Source organism: Puma concolor, chromosome E3, assembly GCF_028749965.1.
Source record: "Puma concolor isolate L17-30 chromosome E3, mPumCon1.1.hap2, whole genome shotgun sequence".
In the NCBI taxonomy this organism is placed as follows: Eukaryota; Metazoa; Chordata; class Mammalia; order Carnivora; family Felidae; genus Puma; species Puma concolor.
Genome location: NC_141682.1, coordinates 8,167,794 through 8,184,014, shown reverse-complemented (window position 1 = coordinate 8,184,014; position 16,221 = coordinate 8,167,794). Strand labels below are relative to the sequence as shown.

The window sequence follows — 16,221 nt, the reverse complement described above, 5'->3', positions numbered from 1 at the left end:
AGGAGGCGGGGCTCGCGCCCGCGCAGTAACCACGACGGCGGCGCGGCGGTGCATTGTGGGAGCCTCGGGGATCGCTGTCTTCTCAGCCCACGCGGGTCGCGCCTCTGCTGCCGCCACCGGACACCGGGCGAGAGCGTCCGCAGAGCCCGCGCGCCGGTCCTGCCTGCGACTAGCCCAACACCCAGGGTAGAGAGGGAGAGTTGGAGCCCGAGTTCCCTCCGCGCCGCCAGGACACATCAGCCTGGTCTCGGCCACCGCCGCGCCCGCCGACCGCCCTGGAGCCGCTGAAGGACGTCCACCTGGGCCTGGCCCCGCCCGGCCGCGGCCCCGCTCGCCTGGCCCTCCTCTCGGGCCACTACCTTTACTATCACTACGGCTGCGACGGCTTGGACGACCGGGGCTGGGGCTGCGGCTACCGCACCCTGCAGACGCTGTGCTCATGGCCAGAGGGCCGGCCCGCGGGCGTGCCCGGGCTGGCCGAAGTGCAGGCGGCCCTGGAGGACATGGGCGACAAGCCCCCCGGGTTCCGGGGCTCCCAGAGCTGGATCGGTTGTGTAGAAGCCAGTCTCTGTCTCGACCACTTCGGAGGGCCCCAGGGGCGCCTATGTCACATACCCCGTGGAGCAGGGCTTCAGGGGGAACTGGAGAGGCTTTACTCCCACTTCGCAGGGGGCGGGGGGCCTGTAATGGTTGGGGGGGATGCGGACGCCCAGTCCAAGGCCTTGCTGGGGGTTTGCCTGGGATCAGGCACGGAAGCCTATGTTCTGATACTGGACCCTCACTTCTGGGGTGCCGCGAAAAACCCTAGTGAACTACAGGCTGCTGGGTGGGTGGGATGGAGAGAGGTGGGCACAGCCTTTGACCACAACTCCTTCTACAACCTGTGTTTGACCAGCCGCAACTCCCAAAAGCAGCAGCACGCACTGGACTGAGGCTAAGGTCCCAGAACTGAGAGGTCTCTGGCCCCAAACACAGTCACCTACCCCCTTTCTTAAACGTAAAAGCTACTCTGGGCCTTTGAAGTCCATAAAATGGATGGCCCGAGCCCATCTTGGGGGGGGGGGGGGATTTGGGGTGGTATGTAATAAACAGTCAGTCACTATGGAAGTGCTTTTATTGGCAGTAGGGTTGAACGTACAAAAAATTCTCAACTGGATGGGAGGAGGCAGTCACAAGTATAGACGATACCAGGAATGAGGAAAAGCTCAAAAGAAATCCACATCATCTGGAGCATCCAGGTCACGGTACTCCACAATAGCCCGTGGGTCTCCTCGGACCATCCTGGGAGATAAAAAAAGAGGTAAGATGGAAGGAGAGTTGAAGGTCCCTAAAAGAGAGCTTAAAGAGGGCAAGAAAGCTTGCACATCACATCTTAGCTCATTCTCACCTGTTTCGAGGCTTCCCAGGATAACCTCCTTGGCCTCGAAAGGCATCATAGTTCCCTCGACCAGCACCATAGGGGGCATGAGGGTATGGAGGCCCTCCCGTGGGGACTGCAGGGCGGACAGCACCAGCTATGAGAGAGATCAGCGTTGAGTCAAAAACCTGTGACCTCAACTACACCTCGGTTAAGTTCCCTTTCTCCCAGCCCCTCATAATCCACCAAGCCTTTTCATGTCCCTCCTATACTTACCTCCATAGCCCAAGATGGGGGGCCGGGGCTGACCATAGGGCATCAGGCCCTGTGGAGTCTGGTGTGGGTAGGGGAGTCCCGGGGTCAGGCCTGGGGGGAGTACAACATGGACAGGAACATGAATTACTGCGGGGGGGGGGGGGGGGGGGGGGGGACACAGGCAATGGGGAATGACAATTGGCTTTTAGGAATATGGCCTGAGAGTGGGATACAAGTTTTCAGAGGATCACAAGGTATGAGAACCAGAGTCCTTGGATAGTCAAGGGAGAGGGAATGTGGCAAGACCCTCATGGATCGTATCTTACTCTGGGCAGGGCCAGGTGGCTGGGCTGGCTTGATCTCGGGCAGAGCTGGGCGCTTGGCATCAGTGAGAAAGTTGTTAAAAAACGCCACCTCCTTCTTCACTTCCTCAATTTTCTCTGCATGCTTGTTGAAGATATGTTTGCGTACAAACTCAGGGCCCTGAGTAAAGAGGAAAAGGGTCAGAACACGGCAAGCAACGTGGAAGGATGATCACACCCCCCCCCCCCCCCCCATTCCACGGAGCCCATTCCTCCCCAGGCCTGAGGAGGCTTCTGGCTCTACCCCCTCCTCCCACAGGTCTAGCGCACAACTCCCTAACATCCCAGACCTTGAATTTCTTGCCACTGAGAGGGCATAGCCACTTATCCTTGCCCAGTTCCTGAGTGTTAGAGGTGACAAACTTTTCCACTTCCTGCTCGGGGTCTTTGCGACCCATCTTCTGAGCCTCTTCCTCTGAAAGAGATTCCCGTACACTCAGCAGTGGAGCCAGCTTCTCCTCGAATGTCTTCTGCCACTCTAGCACTGCGATTTGGAACAGACGACAGGTTGGGGAGGGAAGCCAGAAGCAAGGAATAAGAGATAAGGGGCACCTGGCTGGCTCAGTCACTACAGCACGTGACTGCTGATCTCAGGGTTGGGAGTTTGAGCCCCACGCTGGCATCAACAATCAAAAAGGAGGGGATAAAAGGAGAGGGGGGGTAGGGCACTGCTATCCAAACACATCTAAGGCCAGAGGCAGCTGAAGAGAAAGGAAACCAAAGGGGAATCAGGACTGGGGAAGCTGGGAGCCCACCTTCTCCATGACTAATGCGGTTGGGTGGCATGGGCCCACGAACGTGGATGATGCCACAGCGGTTGGGCATTTCATCCTCATTGGGGTACTCGCACGTGTTATAATAATCCAGGGAATGCACGATGCGCAAATAGAGGAGGAGTTTGTCCAAAACCTAAGAGAAATGAGCAGCTGTGAGTTCACCACACTCTTGCCCCTCCGATGCTCTAAACCAGGAGGATCCTGCCCGCCTGCTCTTGCCACACTCTGCTCTTGCGGGCACCTTGATCAGTTTCTCATCCCGCTCCACGTTGATCTCTGCCGGGTTCCCCTCCTTAGGGGGCTCCTCAGGGGGGGCCCCCCCACTGCTCCCGAGCAGCTCCTCCTCCTCCGCGCTCACTTCCTCAATCAGATAGTCCGTGATATTCTTCAAGATTGGGTTCTGGGAGGGCAGACTCTGGTGGGGAGGAAAAAGAACAGGTGAGGCAGAGAAGCCCAGGAACCTCTTCACGTGAAGCAGAAAGGAATCCAGGGTTCACTGGGGCCTATTACCACTGTTTCATTGTTTGTCTTTATTCATTCTATCCCTAGCAAATCATCACTAATGCCAACCTGTCCTGCTGGAAGCTGGAGGTGCTGCCCAGATAGAGAGCCCAAGTACAAGGGGTCAACACTACAGATCAAGTGAGACAAGACCAGAGGTGCCCAAGCAGACGACATGACTGCTTTTGAAAAAGTTCCACGGGGAGTCACTGACTGTTGGCAGAGGAGGTGTCCCAGGCTCAGAGGCCCAGAGCTGGGTCCTGTCATCCAGCGTATGGATCAGTTTGGCTGCCAACTTGATGTCGTTGCGCACGATCTGCTTGTGCTGGGTAATGCCATTGATGTTGCGGACTCGACGGGTCAGGTCTCTGTTCACACCAGGGCTCAGCTCACATTCTCGGAGCTGGAGGGAACAAAAAACTTACCAACACTTGCCCCAAAAAGCAGCAACTCAAAGACTGGCCTACTAATTAGATCAGTGATTAGACTGAGCTCACGGAGAAAAGGGACCAGAGAGGTCTTACTCGCAGTAACAGCCCCAGAGCCCAGCCCAGAGACAACAGCATATTCTTAATGTGAGCAGACTGAGTGGATGAAATAGGGGGCTCGACGGGTGAATCAAAGAACAAAGGAATCCGAGGTTGTGTGCAACTGAGAGCCCATTCCGCACTTACTCGGATATTCTGCAGGTTCCAACAGATCTCTTTGATGTTAACACTGCGGTCAAAGGTCACCCAGCCGCGGCGGAAAAACCTACAAAGAAAGGGTCAGCATAATCCTGGCTGGTGGAGGAGATGCTGGCCATTAGCCTTCCCCTGCACCTTATCTCCAGGGTATCCAGGGTCACTCTTCTCTACATTCCTCACCTCCTCTCAGGCTGGGGTTCTGACAGTGCCACACGCATGAAGCCGGGGTATCTTTTACAAAGCTGGAAAAGCAGAGCAACAGAAACCCCACTGAGAGAGTCAACGTTACACTTCTTCCTCTAATCCCCATGTTCTCAGAACCCTAGAATTGTCTTTGAATCTTTACTCAAGCAAGGAAAAACCAACAAAGGACGTTAAGAGCAATGATGTAACCGGGGCCTGCCCACAAAAGACACGGGTCCAGGAGAAGGGGGCTTCCCTATTAGAGAAATAGGGATATGCTAGAAGCAGAGCCAGATTATCTTCTTCCCACCACCAAAGATGGAGCCCGGATGCCATTCCTGCCCCCAGTAGCGCTCTCCCCACTCACAGAAATGATCTCTGCCCTCGAGATGTTGGGTGCGATGTTGCGCATGAACAGGGAGCAAGTCTTATGGAGGGGACGGGGTTTACATTCCAGCCCCGGAGTGTCCTTAGGCTTCTCCCTTTCTTCTTCTTTGGGCTTCTCCTTTTCCTTGAGTGCTTCTTCTATGCAGGAAGCGGTGGTAGTTGGTGAATTTTTATTGTCAATGTTGAAAGGGAAGATAGAGAAGCTGTCAAACTCCTGCTACGTCATCTCCCCAAAGGCCCCCCACCTCCTTTATCAATTTCACCCACCGTCACCTCCCCTACCCCTATTCAGTAGGAAGAGAATGGAACAGAAACAAAATAAAACCTACCAGCCTCTTCCTTCTCTTCCTCAGCTTGGCCACTCTCGGACTCGGACTCCGACTCGGACACGCTGCCTTCGTCAAAGCTATCGTCACCGCTGTGCTTCCTATTCCGCTTCTTGCTACTCTGTGAGAGGCACAGCAAGACAAGGGGAGTCAGACAGCCAGGACCCCAGTCCTGACACTGACCCCCGAGCAAGAAACACCCTACTTTTGTTTTTTTTTTAAGACTTTTTAAAATTTATTTTTTTTAATGTTTTATTTTTTTAGAAACGGAGCACGAGCAGGGGAGGGGCAGCGAGAGACAGACACAGAATCTGAAGCAGGTTCCAGACTCAGCTGTCAGCACACAGCCCAACGTGGAGCTTGAACTCGTGAACCGTGAGATCATGACCTGAACCGAAGTTGGACGCTTAACTGACTCAGCCACCAAGGCGCCCTTAAGATTTATTTTTGAGAGAGAGAAAGTGCAAGCGGGGAGGGCCAGAGAGAGGGGAACAGAGGATCCAAAGCAGGCTGTGCTGACACCAGCGAGCCTGATGCGAGCTCGAACCCACAAACCACAGGATCATGGCCTGAGCCAAAACTGGACATTCAACAGACTGAGTCACCAGGTGCCCCTACCCTACCTTTTTGGCATCTTTCTCAGAGTCGTCTTTCTTCTCTTCCTTGTCCCCATCACCCTCAGATTTCTTAGTTTTGTCATCATTAGAAATGTCATTTTCAGCCTGCAGGTAAAAAGACAATCACAGGCATGTCAATCTTCCCTTCAATCTGTATCAGAGCCCCGCCCCTCCCCTACAGCTGAGCCCAGAAGTCTGCCTCCACCTCTCCCTGGACCAGGATACAACCTTCCGGTCCCCCCCACCCCCGCCACAGAAGCTGCTCTATTCTCCTCCCCAGGTGCTCACGGGCAGCACCCAGCAAGCCCAGCCCGCAGACCTGTTTGCCGTCTTCTTTCTTGTCGTCCTTATCATTGGCCTTGCGCTCTCCATCCCCCAGGCCTGGTCCAGCCCGGCCTTCCTCTTTCTTGCTGGGCTCCCCAGGCTTTCCCGCCTGCTCCTCCTCCTCCTCCTGCTCCAGGATGCGCAGATCGTTCTCTGTCCCTCCTTCCATCTTAATCACAGCTGCCAACAAAGGGAGCAGAGGTCACAATCCCAGGGCTGTGACCTTCTGCCTCTGGTTTGTCAATGGACTTCTATTTCCCAGCCAAGATCTTGGTTACCAGACACCCTCTTCCCCTCCCAATCTACACACCTGCATCCAGCATCTTGACGATGGCATCAGCTTTGTCTATGTCCAGGAGAAGATTATCAAACCAGCCACTCTCCATGAGGGACAGGAATACCCTCAGTCTGTTTTGCAGGGCCCCCCGGGCCTCTTGCCGACGCTTCCCCACCTCATCTGGGTGGTACTTAGACCGAAACCTGGGAAAGGAAGTGGGGAGGGGAAGAGACAAAATAAGTCACTGGATGCCAGGGCCAGGACATGGGGAGGGGCCCAGGAAAGTCAGGGCTTAGCCCCCATCCTCTCACACCCACATAAAACCATGAAAGCAGAAAGACTGGGGAGAGGGGTGCACTAGAACCACCCAATACCCCCAAAAGGAACCAGAAGTTCTGCTCGGAGAAGATTTGGGGGAGAGCCAGGAACTAAGAGCTCTGGATTTGGGAAGAGCAACGACTACAGGGAGAGGCCAGGGTTAGAGAGGCAGAATGATCGCCCTGAGTCTCTGGGAAACACTAACTTGAAAAAGTGTAGTTTCCCAAAGCTTCCAAGAGGAAGGCTAAGGAAATAGTAGGCCCCAAAGAACCTCCCTCTCCTTGTAAAACCCAAACTAGAGTAATTAAAAGGACTGCTCCCACCAACTCCCTCCATCCCTAGGTGGAAGACAGAGGGAAACCTGAAATGCACCAGACAGGAAAAGCCAAAAAAGGCAGAAAAGCTTTCTCCCCCCTTGGGAAGAAAAGGAGATGGTGGAGGGACAGGAAAAGACCAAAGGGAGAAACTGAAGTGCCCTTGTAACCTCAGGTACTGCCCACAGGGGGAGAGAGAGGCAGGCGGAGGATCAGGGTGGAGCATGAAAAGGAAACATTTATAATAGGGGGGGAGTGGGGGGGGGGGCGCAGAAGAAAGGAGTATGAGAAAAAACAGAAAAGGAAAGTGTGAGAAAGTCCCAGAAATCGAAAACAAAGGGAAAAACAACTAAAGGTCAGAGAAACTGAAAAAACCAGAGGAAAGAAATGTTAGGTGAGGTGCAAGGACAGGGACAAAGAAAGAACAAAAGGTACATGAGAGAATGAGACCAGGACACAGAGAAAGAAGAAAGAGGAAACAGCGACAGACAAAACAGAACCACAAGTTGAGCGTGAGAGGAAAGGAAAGCCGCAGGCGTCACCTCCAGGATCTTTACCTTGGCCGCTTGGTCAAACAGAGCTCAAGATTTAACTAGCCGCGCCCAGGGCCCATGCTGGCAGGTGGGCCACCGGCTGGCTCCTGGCTGGGGCGTCCCGGCCCAGATGCCCCACCCCCGCGGGGCTCCGCGGTGGGGGCCCTGACTGACTAGCTGCCTGAGCAATCACATTCAGCTAAACCGCTGCATTGTGCACAGCGGTGCCCTGCCTGTCTGCCTGGCCGGGGCAGCGCGGCTCAGCCCAGGGGGCTCATGTATGGGCTGGGTATGGTGGGGGTGGAGGTGGGTTTGCTCCGAGCTCCGTCGATGAGCGGGTGTAGTTCCCAGTTCTGGCTCTTTTCAAGGAGGAGGAGCAGAAAGAGGATGAGGAGGAGGAGGAGCAGGAAGGGGGGAAAAGATGGTTGATTAAAATCAAAACATCCACAAAAGGAAAAAAAATTCAAAATTCTTTTCTGTCAAACGACCCTGAGATCTTTGCTTTTTCTTGTCTGGATTCACTCGTTGCTTTTGGGAGAACACCACAGCCACACAGGGTCCCGGCGATCAGGGATGACAATGACCCAATACCAGCAAGTGGGAAGCAGTCTGTCTGCTGCCCCAAGGGAACAGGTGGCTCTGGCCAGCTGCCTGGAGGTGTCCCACTCACTGAGGACAGAGGGGAAGCGAGGTGGGGCGGGAGGCCGTGGCAGACGGTGAAGTGAGGAGGAGAACCCATCAGCCAATGCTGTTGTCCTTCCCATCCCCCGCCCCCAGGAAGTTCTGGATCGGGGAAAATGGGAGAGGACAGGGCTGCAGGCTCCACTGGCGGGGCCAGGGGACACATGCTAGGGAACAGACAGGAGGAAAACGGGGGCACTCACCACTCCTCATCTTTATGAGCCAAAAAGAAATCTTGCATCTGCTGCCTTCGAAAATCCAGCTTATAGTCATTGTAACGCTTTACAGCCTCAGTCTCGTCCACAGAGTCATCCAATGACAGGAGAAACTCCTTGAAAGTCTTCATCACCGGTGGTGGCACACCCAAGTCAATCTCTGCGATGCTGCCCAGCCTGGGGGGGGCCCGGTCAGGAAGTCTTGGTTGTGGGGGAAGAGGGTGGGGGGGATGGGGGGGCCGAGGTAGCCAGCTGCCCCCTTCCTTTGCCCACCACGGACACACACCATAGGCACCAACTGCTTCCCGCCCCCACAGGCACCCCTCTGTACCTAACCCACTTCCTGGCTCCAGCTGCGGTCTCTGGCAACCCCAATCCATCCCCCGAACCTAACAACTCCCTTTTCCCAGGAACCCCAGAACCCCAGGTCTTTACCTGGCCTGGATAGGCAGAACATGGTGCTGCATGATGTGGACGTCGGGGTGGCCCCAGGGCTGAGGGGGGCCATAAGTTGGGCCCCCACCCCCCCCAGCATAGGGCATCTCATAGCCACTGTGGTATGGGTCAGAACTGTGCTCATCCCTGAGGGTAGGGGACACAAAAGTCAGACAGAGAAGGGCATCATGTCTCCAGAGCACGAAGGAAGACGGGACAGAGGAAGGGGCATATGGAATGTGGGCTCTCGCCCAAGGGTTTAAAGGGACAAAAAAACGGGGGTTTATAGGAAGTCCTCCAACTTCCTATAGGAAAGGAAATGACACAGTCCTCAGCCAAAGTGCCAACAGACAGCCAAGGCCCGGTGGAACTGAGGCTAAGGAGAGAAGGCAGAGAAACCGTTGCCACCTCACCAGTCTCGCCTCATGCGCTTTTGTGGGGGGCTGAGTTCATGGCGGGGAGGAGAGAAGCGCTCTCGCCGATTCCGGTCATAGTCCCGATATTCACCCCGACTGCGGCGCTCCCGGCCACGGTCCCACTCTCTGGCAATTAAGAACAAGTAACAGTCAGAGGACACAGCCGGCTTACACTCCTAGACATGCCCTTCCTATCCTGAGACACCAGACTAAAAGCCTACAATTACAAAACCATTCTCTAAACAGAAACAAACTTGCCTACTGCCATCGCTTCAGCCGTCACCCGCACACTGATGGCTGTCCAACTGTTCCTCCAGACCAGCACCAAACACCCACCACTATGGCCACTGCCACCTCAAATTCAGGTCAGAACTGAGCCTGTCATTTCTACCACTTCAAGCCCAAACTTGCCTCCCTCGTCCCGTTTCCCACTCTCGGGTGTATCAGCACATCACCAGGTATCCGACTTATCAAGTGTCACCCTCACCCCTCATTTGTTACTGGTTTCTTAATCCTCTGCCTCAGTGCCTATCAAGGCTTTCCTCTTCCTTGCCCTGCCCGCCAACTTCCCTAGTCCCTGTGCCCGGACCCTGGTCCTCTCTCCTGTAACCACAACATCAGTGTATCTACCTCTGGTCCCTCCCACTCCTCTACTGTCAAAGCGATCTGTCTCAAACACAGAGGTGATCAAGCCATGCCCTTCCTTGCTAAATGCCAGTATACAACACTCTTCATAACCTTGGCTCCTGCTGTCTGTCATTCCAGCCTCTCCACTAGTCACCCGCCATCTCCATCCCAACCTTAAAAAGAAAATCCTTTGTTCTAACCCAGCAGTTTTCCAACTTTTGGTCTTGAGTCCCCCATCCCCACCTTACACTCTTTAAAATTACTGTGCAGGGGCACCTGGGTGGCTCAGTCAGTTAAGCATCCAACTCTTGGTTTCGGCTCAGGTCATGATCTCACAGTTCCTGAGTCTGAGCCCTGCATCAGGCTCTGCGCTGACAGCACAGCCTCACTGGAATTCTCTGTCTCCTTCTCTTTGCCCCTTCCCTGCTCACACACTCTCTCCCTCAAAAGTAAACAAACATTTAAAAAATAAATAACGCTACTGTGCACATCGAAGAGTTTTTGCTTATGTGGATGGCATCAACACTATACTCAAAATTAAAACAAAGGGACACCTGGGTGGCTCAGTCGGTTGAGCGTCCGACTTTGGCTCAGGTCATGATCTCACGGTTCGTGGGTTCGAGCCCCACTTCAGGCTCTATGCTGACAGCTCAGAGCCTGGAGCCTGCTTCGGGTTCTGTGCCTCCCTCTCCCTCTGCCCCTCCTCTGCTCGCTCACACTCGCTCTCTCTCAAAAAAAACCAAAAACATTAATAAAGAAACTAAAACAAAAAATTAACACCTATTAATTGTGAAGTTACATATCAACATAAATTACATCTTTTTATGAAAATACAGCTATTTTCCAAAACAACATTTAATGAGAAAAGTGACATTGTTTTTACATTTAACAAATCTTTTCAAGGCCTGGCTTAATACAGACAGCTGGATTCTCACATTTGCTTCTACATTCAATCTACTGTAATGCATTGTTTGGTTGAAAATATGAAGAAAATCCAGCCTCACAGATAGGCAGATGGAAAAGGGAATCAATCCTTTTAATAGTCTTCTCAAGAAACTAGGGATATTCTTTGATACTACCCAAAACTTGACAAGAGATAGTTTCTTTTATTTATTATTATTTTTAATGGCTATATTTATTTTTGACACAAAGAGAGACAGAGCATGAGCAGGGGAGAGGCAGAGAAAGAGGGAGGCACAGAATCCAAAGCAGGCTCCAGGCTCTGAGCTGTCACCACAGAGCCCGACGCAGGACTCAAACTCACGAATCATGAGATCATGACCTGAGCCAAAGTTGGACGCTCAAGTGAATGAGCCACCTAGGCAGCCCCCCCTCACCTTTTTAAAAAATGTTTATTTACTTATTTTGAGAGAGAAAGAGAGCAGGTGCATGCAAGAGCAGGGGAGGGAGAGAAAGGGAAAAGAGAATCCCAAGCAGGCTCCATGCTGTCAGCACAGAGGCAGAGGAGGGGCTCAATATCACAAACTGTGAGATCATGACCTGAGCCGAAAACAAGAGTTGGACGTTTAAGGCACTTGGACAGCCAGTCGGTTAAGCAGCCCACTTAGGCTCAAGGTCATGATCTCTCTTGAGTGGTTTGTGAGCTCGAGCCCCACATCAGGCTCTCTGCTGTCAGCACAGAGCTGACTTTGGATCTTCTGTCTCCCTCTCTGCCCCTCTTCCACTCACATACTCTCTACCCCCGCCCCCTCTCAAAAACAAATGTTAAAATAAAAAAAATAAAAAAAATAAAAAGACTTGGACATTTAACTACTGAGCCACCCAGGTGTCCCACAAGGAACATTTTCTACTCTGCTACATTTAAATCCATTGTTCTATCTTGCTCTGTGAATGGATCTTGGCACATTTAATTATATGATATCAAAACATTATATTTGTTAGTATTACCACCTAGCTCATCAGAAAAGTCTTAAAGTAACGGGAGGCTGTCAAACTCACACTGGTAGATAAAAGTTTTCTAAAATTTCAATTTTCACTGCCAAGTTCCACTTCCTCACTGGCAACAAAGCTAACAATTTTCCTTGAAGTAACATAGATCCTTAGTCTTTTTTCAAAAAAATGTCTCTCAAATACCCAAACAGGAATAACCACTGTCCAATAATCTTTCATTCAGGTAAAAATGACATCTCACCAAAGCAACCACACACCTGTTAGTTCAACTCCAAACTCAGCTCTTCTTTGAGATAACCACTGTACTCCTATACGCTGCATAAATGCTTCATGCAGATTTCTCATTCATCGTGTGTGTTACGGAGACACATAGACAAGAATTCAACTTAACAGAATTTAAAATTTTTACTGCTTCATCAAGGACATTAAGTGAACCTGTTTTGTTTGTGTGTTTTTTTTTAACTGTTTGGTGCCACTGCCTTTATTTGCACTAAGATACCAATGGTTTTCCCCCCAATACTATGAACCAACAGAGAAAATGACCATACTCCTTCAAGTTACTATGAAAAATATAGTTATAACACCACAGATCTCGAGGGTCTGTGGACCACATTTTAAGAACCACTACCCTAAAAAAACTAGACTATGGGTTCTTTTCTGCACACAGTGTTATGTCCCCAACTCCAAACTATTCACTCAATCTGTGTCTGGGGAATTCTCAATCATCTTTCCAAGTCTTGCTAAGGGCCACTTTCCTGCAGCTCTCTCTGACATATAACCTCCACCTCTACTCTCCCCTCCGTTCTAAGATCTGTTCTTTCAACACTTAACCATCTTTAGGATGATCTCTTATATACACTCAATTGCAGGGCACACCCAAGGCCATTTTGCCCCCCACTCCAAGCTCCAGACGATAAACTCTTTAATTACAACAAACACTTCCTACCTATCTTCAGAATTCAGAACAATTTTGATTTTCTTCTTTCTTAGAGAAACCAGGGAAAACAAAGAGCCACAGTCCCCCCAGTGAAGAGATACAAATTGAATGATTTCCCGAACTGTTTTTTCAAAATGACACTGAATGACTAAATACTATTACAGTAAGTCACCTCAAGCTTTTGTTTTTTCTTTTTTTCTGGTAATGTTTCCAAATCAAGCGTCATCAACACTGATATTGCTGATTAGATTCGTGGTGTCCTTTGTATTTACAAAATTTTGCGCAGTTGCCCTTAACTTCATTAGTTTGTTTGAAATCACCTCTCTCTGGCACAAAAACAGACACATAGACCAATGGAATAGAATAGAAACCCCAGAACTAGACCCACAAACGTATGGCCAACTCATCTTTGACAAAGCAGGAAAGAACATCCAATGAAAAAAAGACAGTCTCTTTAACAAATGGTGCTGGGAGAACTGGACAGCAACATGCAGAAGGTTGAAACTAGACCACTTTCTCACACCATTCACAAAAATAAACTCAAAATGGATAAAGGACCTGAATGTGAGACAGGAAACCATCAAAACCTTAGAGGAGAAAGCAGGAAAAGACCTCTCTGACCTCAGCCGTAGCAATCTCTTACTCGACACATCCCCAAAGGCAAGGGAATTAAAAGCAAAAGTGAATTCCTGGGACCTTATGAAGATAAAAAGCTTCTGCACAGCAAAGGAAACAACCAACAAAACTAAAAGGCAACCAATAGAATGGGAAAAGATATTTGCAAATGACATATCAGACAAAGGGCTAGTATCCAAAATCTATAAAGAGCTCACCAAACTCCACACCTGAAAAACAAATAACCCAGTGAAGAAATGGGCAGAAAACATGAATACACACTTCTCTAAAGAAGACATCCGGATGGCCAACAGGCACATGAAAAGATGTTCAACGTCGCTCCTTATCAGGGAAATACAAATCAAAACCACACTCAGGTATCACCTCACGCCAGTCAGAGTGGCCAAAATGAACAAATCAGGAGACTATAGATGCTGGAGAGGATGTGGAGAAACGGGAACCCTCTTGCACTGTTGGTGGGAATGCAAACTGGTGCAGCCGCTCTGGAAAACAGTGTGGAGGGGTTCCTCAGAAAATTAAAAATAGACCTACCCTATGACCCAGCAATAGCACTGCTAGGAATTTACCCAAGGGATACAGGAGTACTGATGCATAGGGGCACCTGTACCCCAATGTTTATAGCAGCACTCTCAACAGTAGCCAAATTATGGAAAGAGCCTAAATGTCCATCAACTAATGAATGGATAAAGAAATTGTGGTTTATATACACAATGGAATACTACGTGGCAATGAGAAAAAATGAAATATGGCCTTTTGTAGCAACGTGGATGGAACTGGAGAGTGTGATGCTAAGTGAAATAAGCCATACAGAAAAAGACAGATACCATATGGTTTCACTCTTATGTGGATCCTGAGAAACTTAACAGAAACCCATGGGGGAGGGGAAGAAAAAAAAGAGGTTAGAGTGGGAGAGAGCCAGAGCATAAGAGACTCTTAAAAACTGAGAACAAACTGAGGGTTGATGGGGGGTGGGAGGGAGGGGAGGGTGGGTGATGGGTATTGAGGAGGGCACCTTTTGGGATGAGCACGGGGTGTTGTATGGAAACCAATTTGACAATAAATTTCACATATTAAAAATAAATAAATAAATAAATAAATAAAATGAAATCACTTCTCTCTGTGGAAACACCTTAATGATAATTAACTCCAGAACATCCCAGAAAACTAATGACTAGCTAAGTCAAACCTAACCAACTAACCTAACCATCACTGTCCAAAGAACTCTGATTTTAGGGAAGACAACTACAAGATATTTAACCATATTTTGCCAGGGAACAGGTCTGATCTGACAACCTCTCCGAGTCAAGTCAATTAGAAAGCGTCACTTCCTTTGAATCCACACCTTTGAGGAGTAATTTACAAACAAGAAAATGCATGCATTTTAAAAACATTACTTCTTCATACTCCAACTCTTAAGTCTACTGCTTTGACCTCATATACGTTTCAAAATCAAGCCGTAGCTAGCTAGCTCTTTGGCAAACAGCGAATAGGTTGACCGACCGGAAACGGTCAAGCATAAGCGACTTCATGTGGTTCGCCCTATATAACGAATAAAGGCAATGCAACGAGGGAGGAGTGCAAAAGAATGAGATAGGGTGAGAAAACTAAGAAAAGGAAGTCTTACCGGTCATTCCAATCGTCTCCTCGACGTCTCTCATCTCTTTCGCGAGAACGGTCATAGTCGCTGCGCTCTCTTCTAAACTTGTCCCTGCGCCTTCGGTCGTACTCGTCGTCACTGTCCCCCATGGTGCGGTGTGAGGGGGCCTGGAGCCGGGACAGAGATGGTCAGGGTGCAGAACAATGACCAGGGCAGGAAAGGACCCAGAGCTGCTCCGGGGCAGCACGCCCGCCTCCCTCCGCAAAGGCCAGCCTTCCACTGTCCCCGCCATCCCAAGCCCTCTTCCCGCGCAGGTGGACGGCTCCGACACTCGCCCGCAGGAACTCCCTGCCCACGCCCGCCCGAACCCCCTCCCTCCCGCCCGCCGCAGCCCCGACTCTCCAGGCCCCGCCCCTCCCCCACCTGGGAGCTTCGCGGCCGTTAGTCTCGCGCTCCCGCGGGCTAGTTTTCCGGGAGACCTGGGCCCGCCTCTCGCCTCGGGCGCGCGACGAGGGCGGCGCGGACGGTGAGAGGGAGACGCGAGGCTCTCAGCGAGGAGGCCGAGGAGACGAGAAGAAAAGTGGGACAGCCGGGGATGGGCGGTCGGCGCGCGCCGCTCGCGCTGCGCCTGCGTCACCGTCGGGACGGGGCCCCAACCACAAAGTAGTCCCCCGCGGCCTGAACTGGAACTTAAAGCACACAGCGAAAGGCTGGGAGCACCGCGGGATGATGGGAAGGGGCGGGGACCGGAAGTCTCGCGTGCTCTCTGGAACGAGAACTGCGCGCGGACGAGAGAAATTACGGGAGCCGAGGTGGACCAAGCGAAACCTCGGCCGGGTTGTAGAGCCTTATGGGCGTGAAGGAGCGCGTCCTCCCGTTGAGGTCGAAGGTCGTTGTCACCCGGATGTGTCCGGGGTCTGAACGAGTTCGTGTCCAGTTGTTGTCCCCCCAGCCACCCTGCTTGGGCGCCTCCTGACCTCATCGGGGCGGTTTTCTCCTCCTGGCGCAGGGCAGGGAGTTGGGGAATGCAGGCGTTTAGCGGGGTGGAGCAACCATTTTAAAGCATCTCCCACCATTTTGTGCTGCAGCAGAGAACCAGGCTTTTTGCTGCCTCAGTATGCACCATATGCAAAGCCCTGTGACTGCTGTATCTCAACAGAGGCGCCCCGTCTTGTAAGCGAAACCGGCAAATCTGTCTTATCCCCAAACAATGCTTGGTTGGGATAGGCTATAGGTTGAAGTCTTGATCAACAGGGGGAGTCTGGCTTGCCCCAGATTAAATGCATCACCACTCGGGAGATAACACCCAAGTCCTTGTTCAGGGAGTGGAGTGTGAGGCTTAGGAGTAGGAGATGCTGCCTCCCTGGAGCATGCCGCAGCTCACTCCCAGCACGCTCCCAGCACGGGGAGAGGGTGTACAGTGTAGTTGCCAAAAACCAGGACTAGGACCAAGAAGACCCAGGCTCTGACCTCGGTACTGCCATTTGGGAATCATGTCATCTGAGATCACTTCTATAAAAACGCAGGGAGGTGCAACAGTTGTGCATGTG

At 51.4% G+C, this 16,221-nt stretch overlaps 2 protein-coding genes and 1 long non-coding RNA gene across 6 annotated transcripts; 1 reads left to right on the top strand and 2 right to left on the bottom strand.

Moving 5' to 3' along the window:
- Nucleotides 1–190: 190 nt before the first annotated feature.
- On the top strand, nt 191–1,217 carry UFSP1 (UFM1 specific peptidase 1). The gene has a single exon (XM_086692046.1). It carries the CDS (start codon nt 504–506, stop codon nt 930–932), a length of 429 nt encoding a protein of 142 aa, XP_086548172.1. The 5' UTR covers nt 191–503; the 3' UTR covers nt 933–1,217.
- SRRT (serrate, RNA effector molecule) lies at nt 1,097–16,013 on the bottom strand. 4 transcript variants are annotated; one of them, XM_086692038.1, is made up of 20 exons: nt 15,095–16,013; nt 14,699–14,838; nt 8,961–9,089; nt 8,548–8,694; nt 8,101–8,289; nt 6,085–6,254; nt 5,770–5,954; nt 5,457–5,555; nt 4,837–4,954; nt 4,488–4,642; nt 4,118–4,179; nt 3,926–4,004; nt 3,466–3,654; nt 2,992–3,165; nt 2,730–2,883; nt 2,265–2,458; nt 1,939–2,095; nt 1,634–1,723; nt 1,388–1,514; nt 1,097–1,281 (listed from the first exon to the last, which is right to left on the bottom strand). In XM_086692038.1, the coding sequence occupies exons 2-20, from the start codon at nt 14,818–14,820 to the stop codon at nt 1,206–1,208; spliced, it is 2,616 nt and encodes an 871-aa protein (XP_086548164.1). In that variant the 5' UTR covers nt 14,821–14,838; nt 15,095–16,013; the 3' UTR covers nt 1,097–1,205. The 4 variants fall into 4 exon arrangements, with proteins under 4 accessions (XP_086548164.1, XP_086548161.1, XP_086548162.1 ...); XM_086692035.1 differs by having other exon boundaries at nt 1,634–1,735; nt 15,095–16,009; XM_086692036.1 differs by having other exon boundaries at nt 4,488–4,645; nt 15,095–16,008.
- Nucleotides 11,940–14,691, bottom strand: LOC147572932 (uncharacterized). Its single transcript, XR_015245442.1, has 2 exons — nt 14,186–14,691; nt 11,940–12,758 (listed from the first exon to the last, which is right to left on the bottom strand). It is a non-coding gene; the product is annotated as an uncharacterized LOC147572932 (long non-coding RNA).
- Nucleotides 16,014–16,221: the final 208 nt, after the last annotated feature.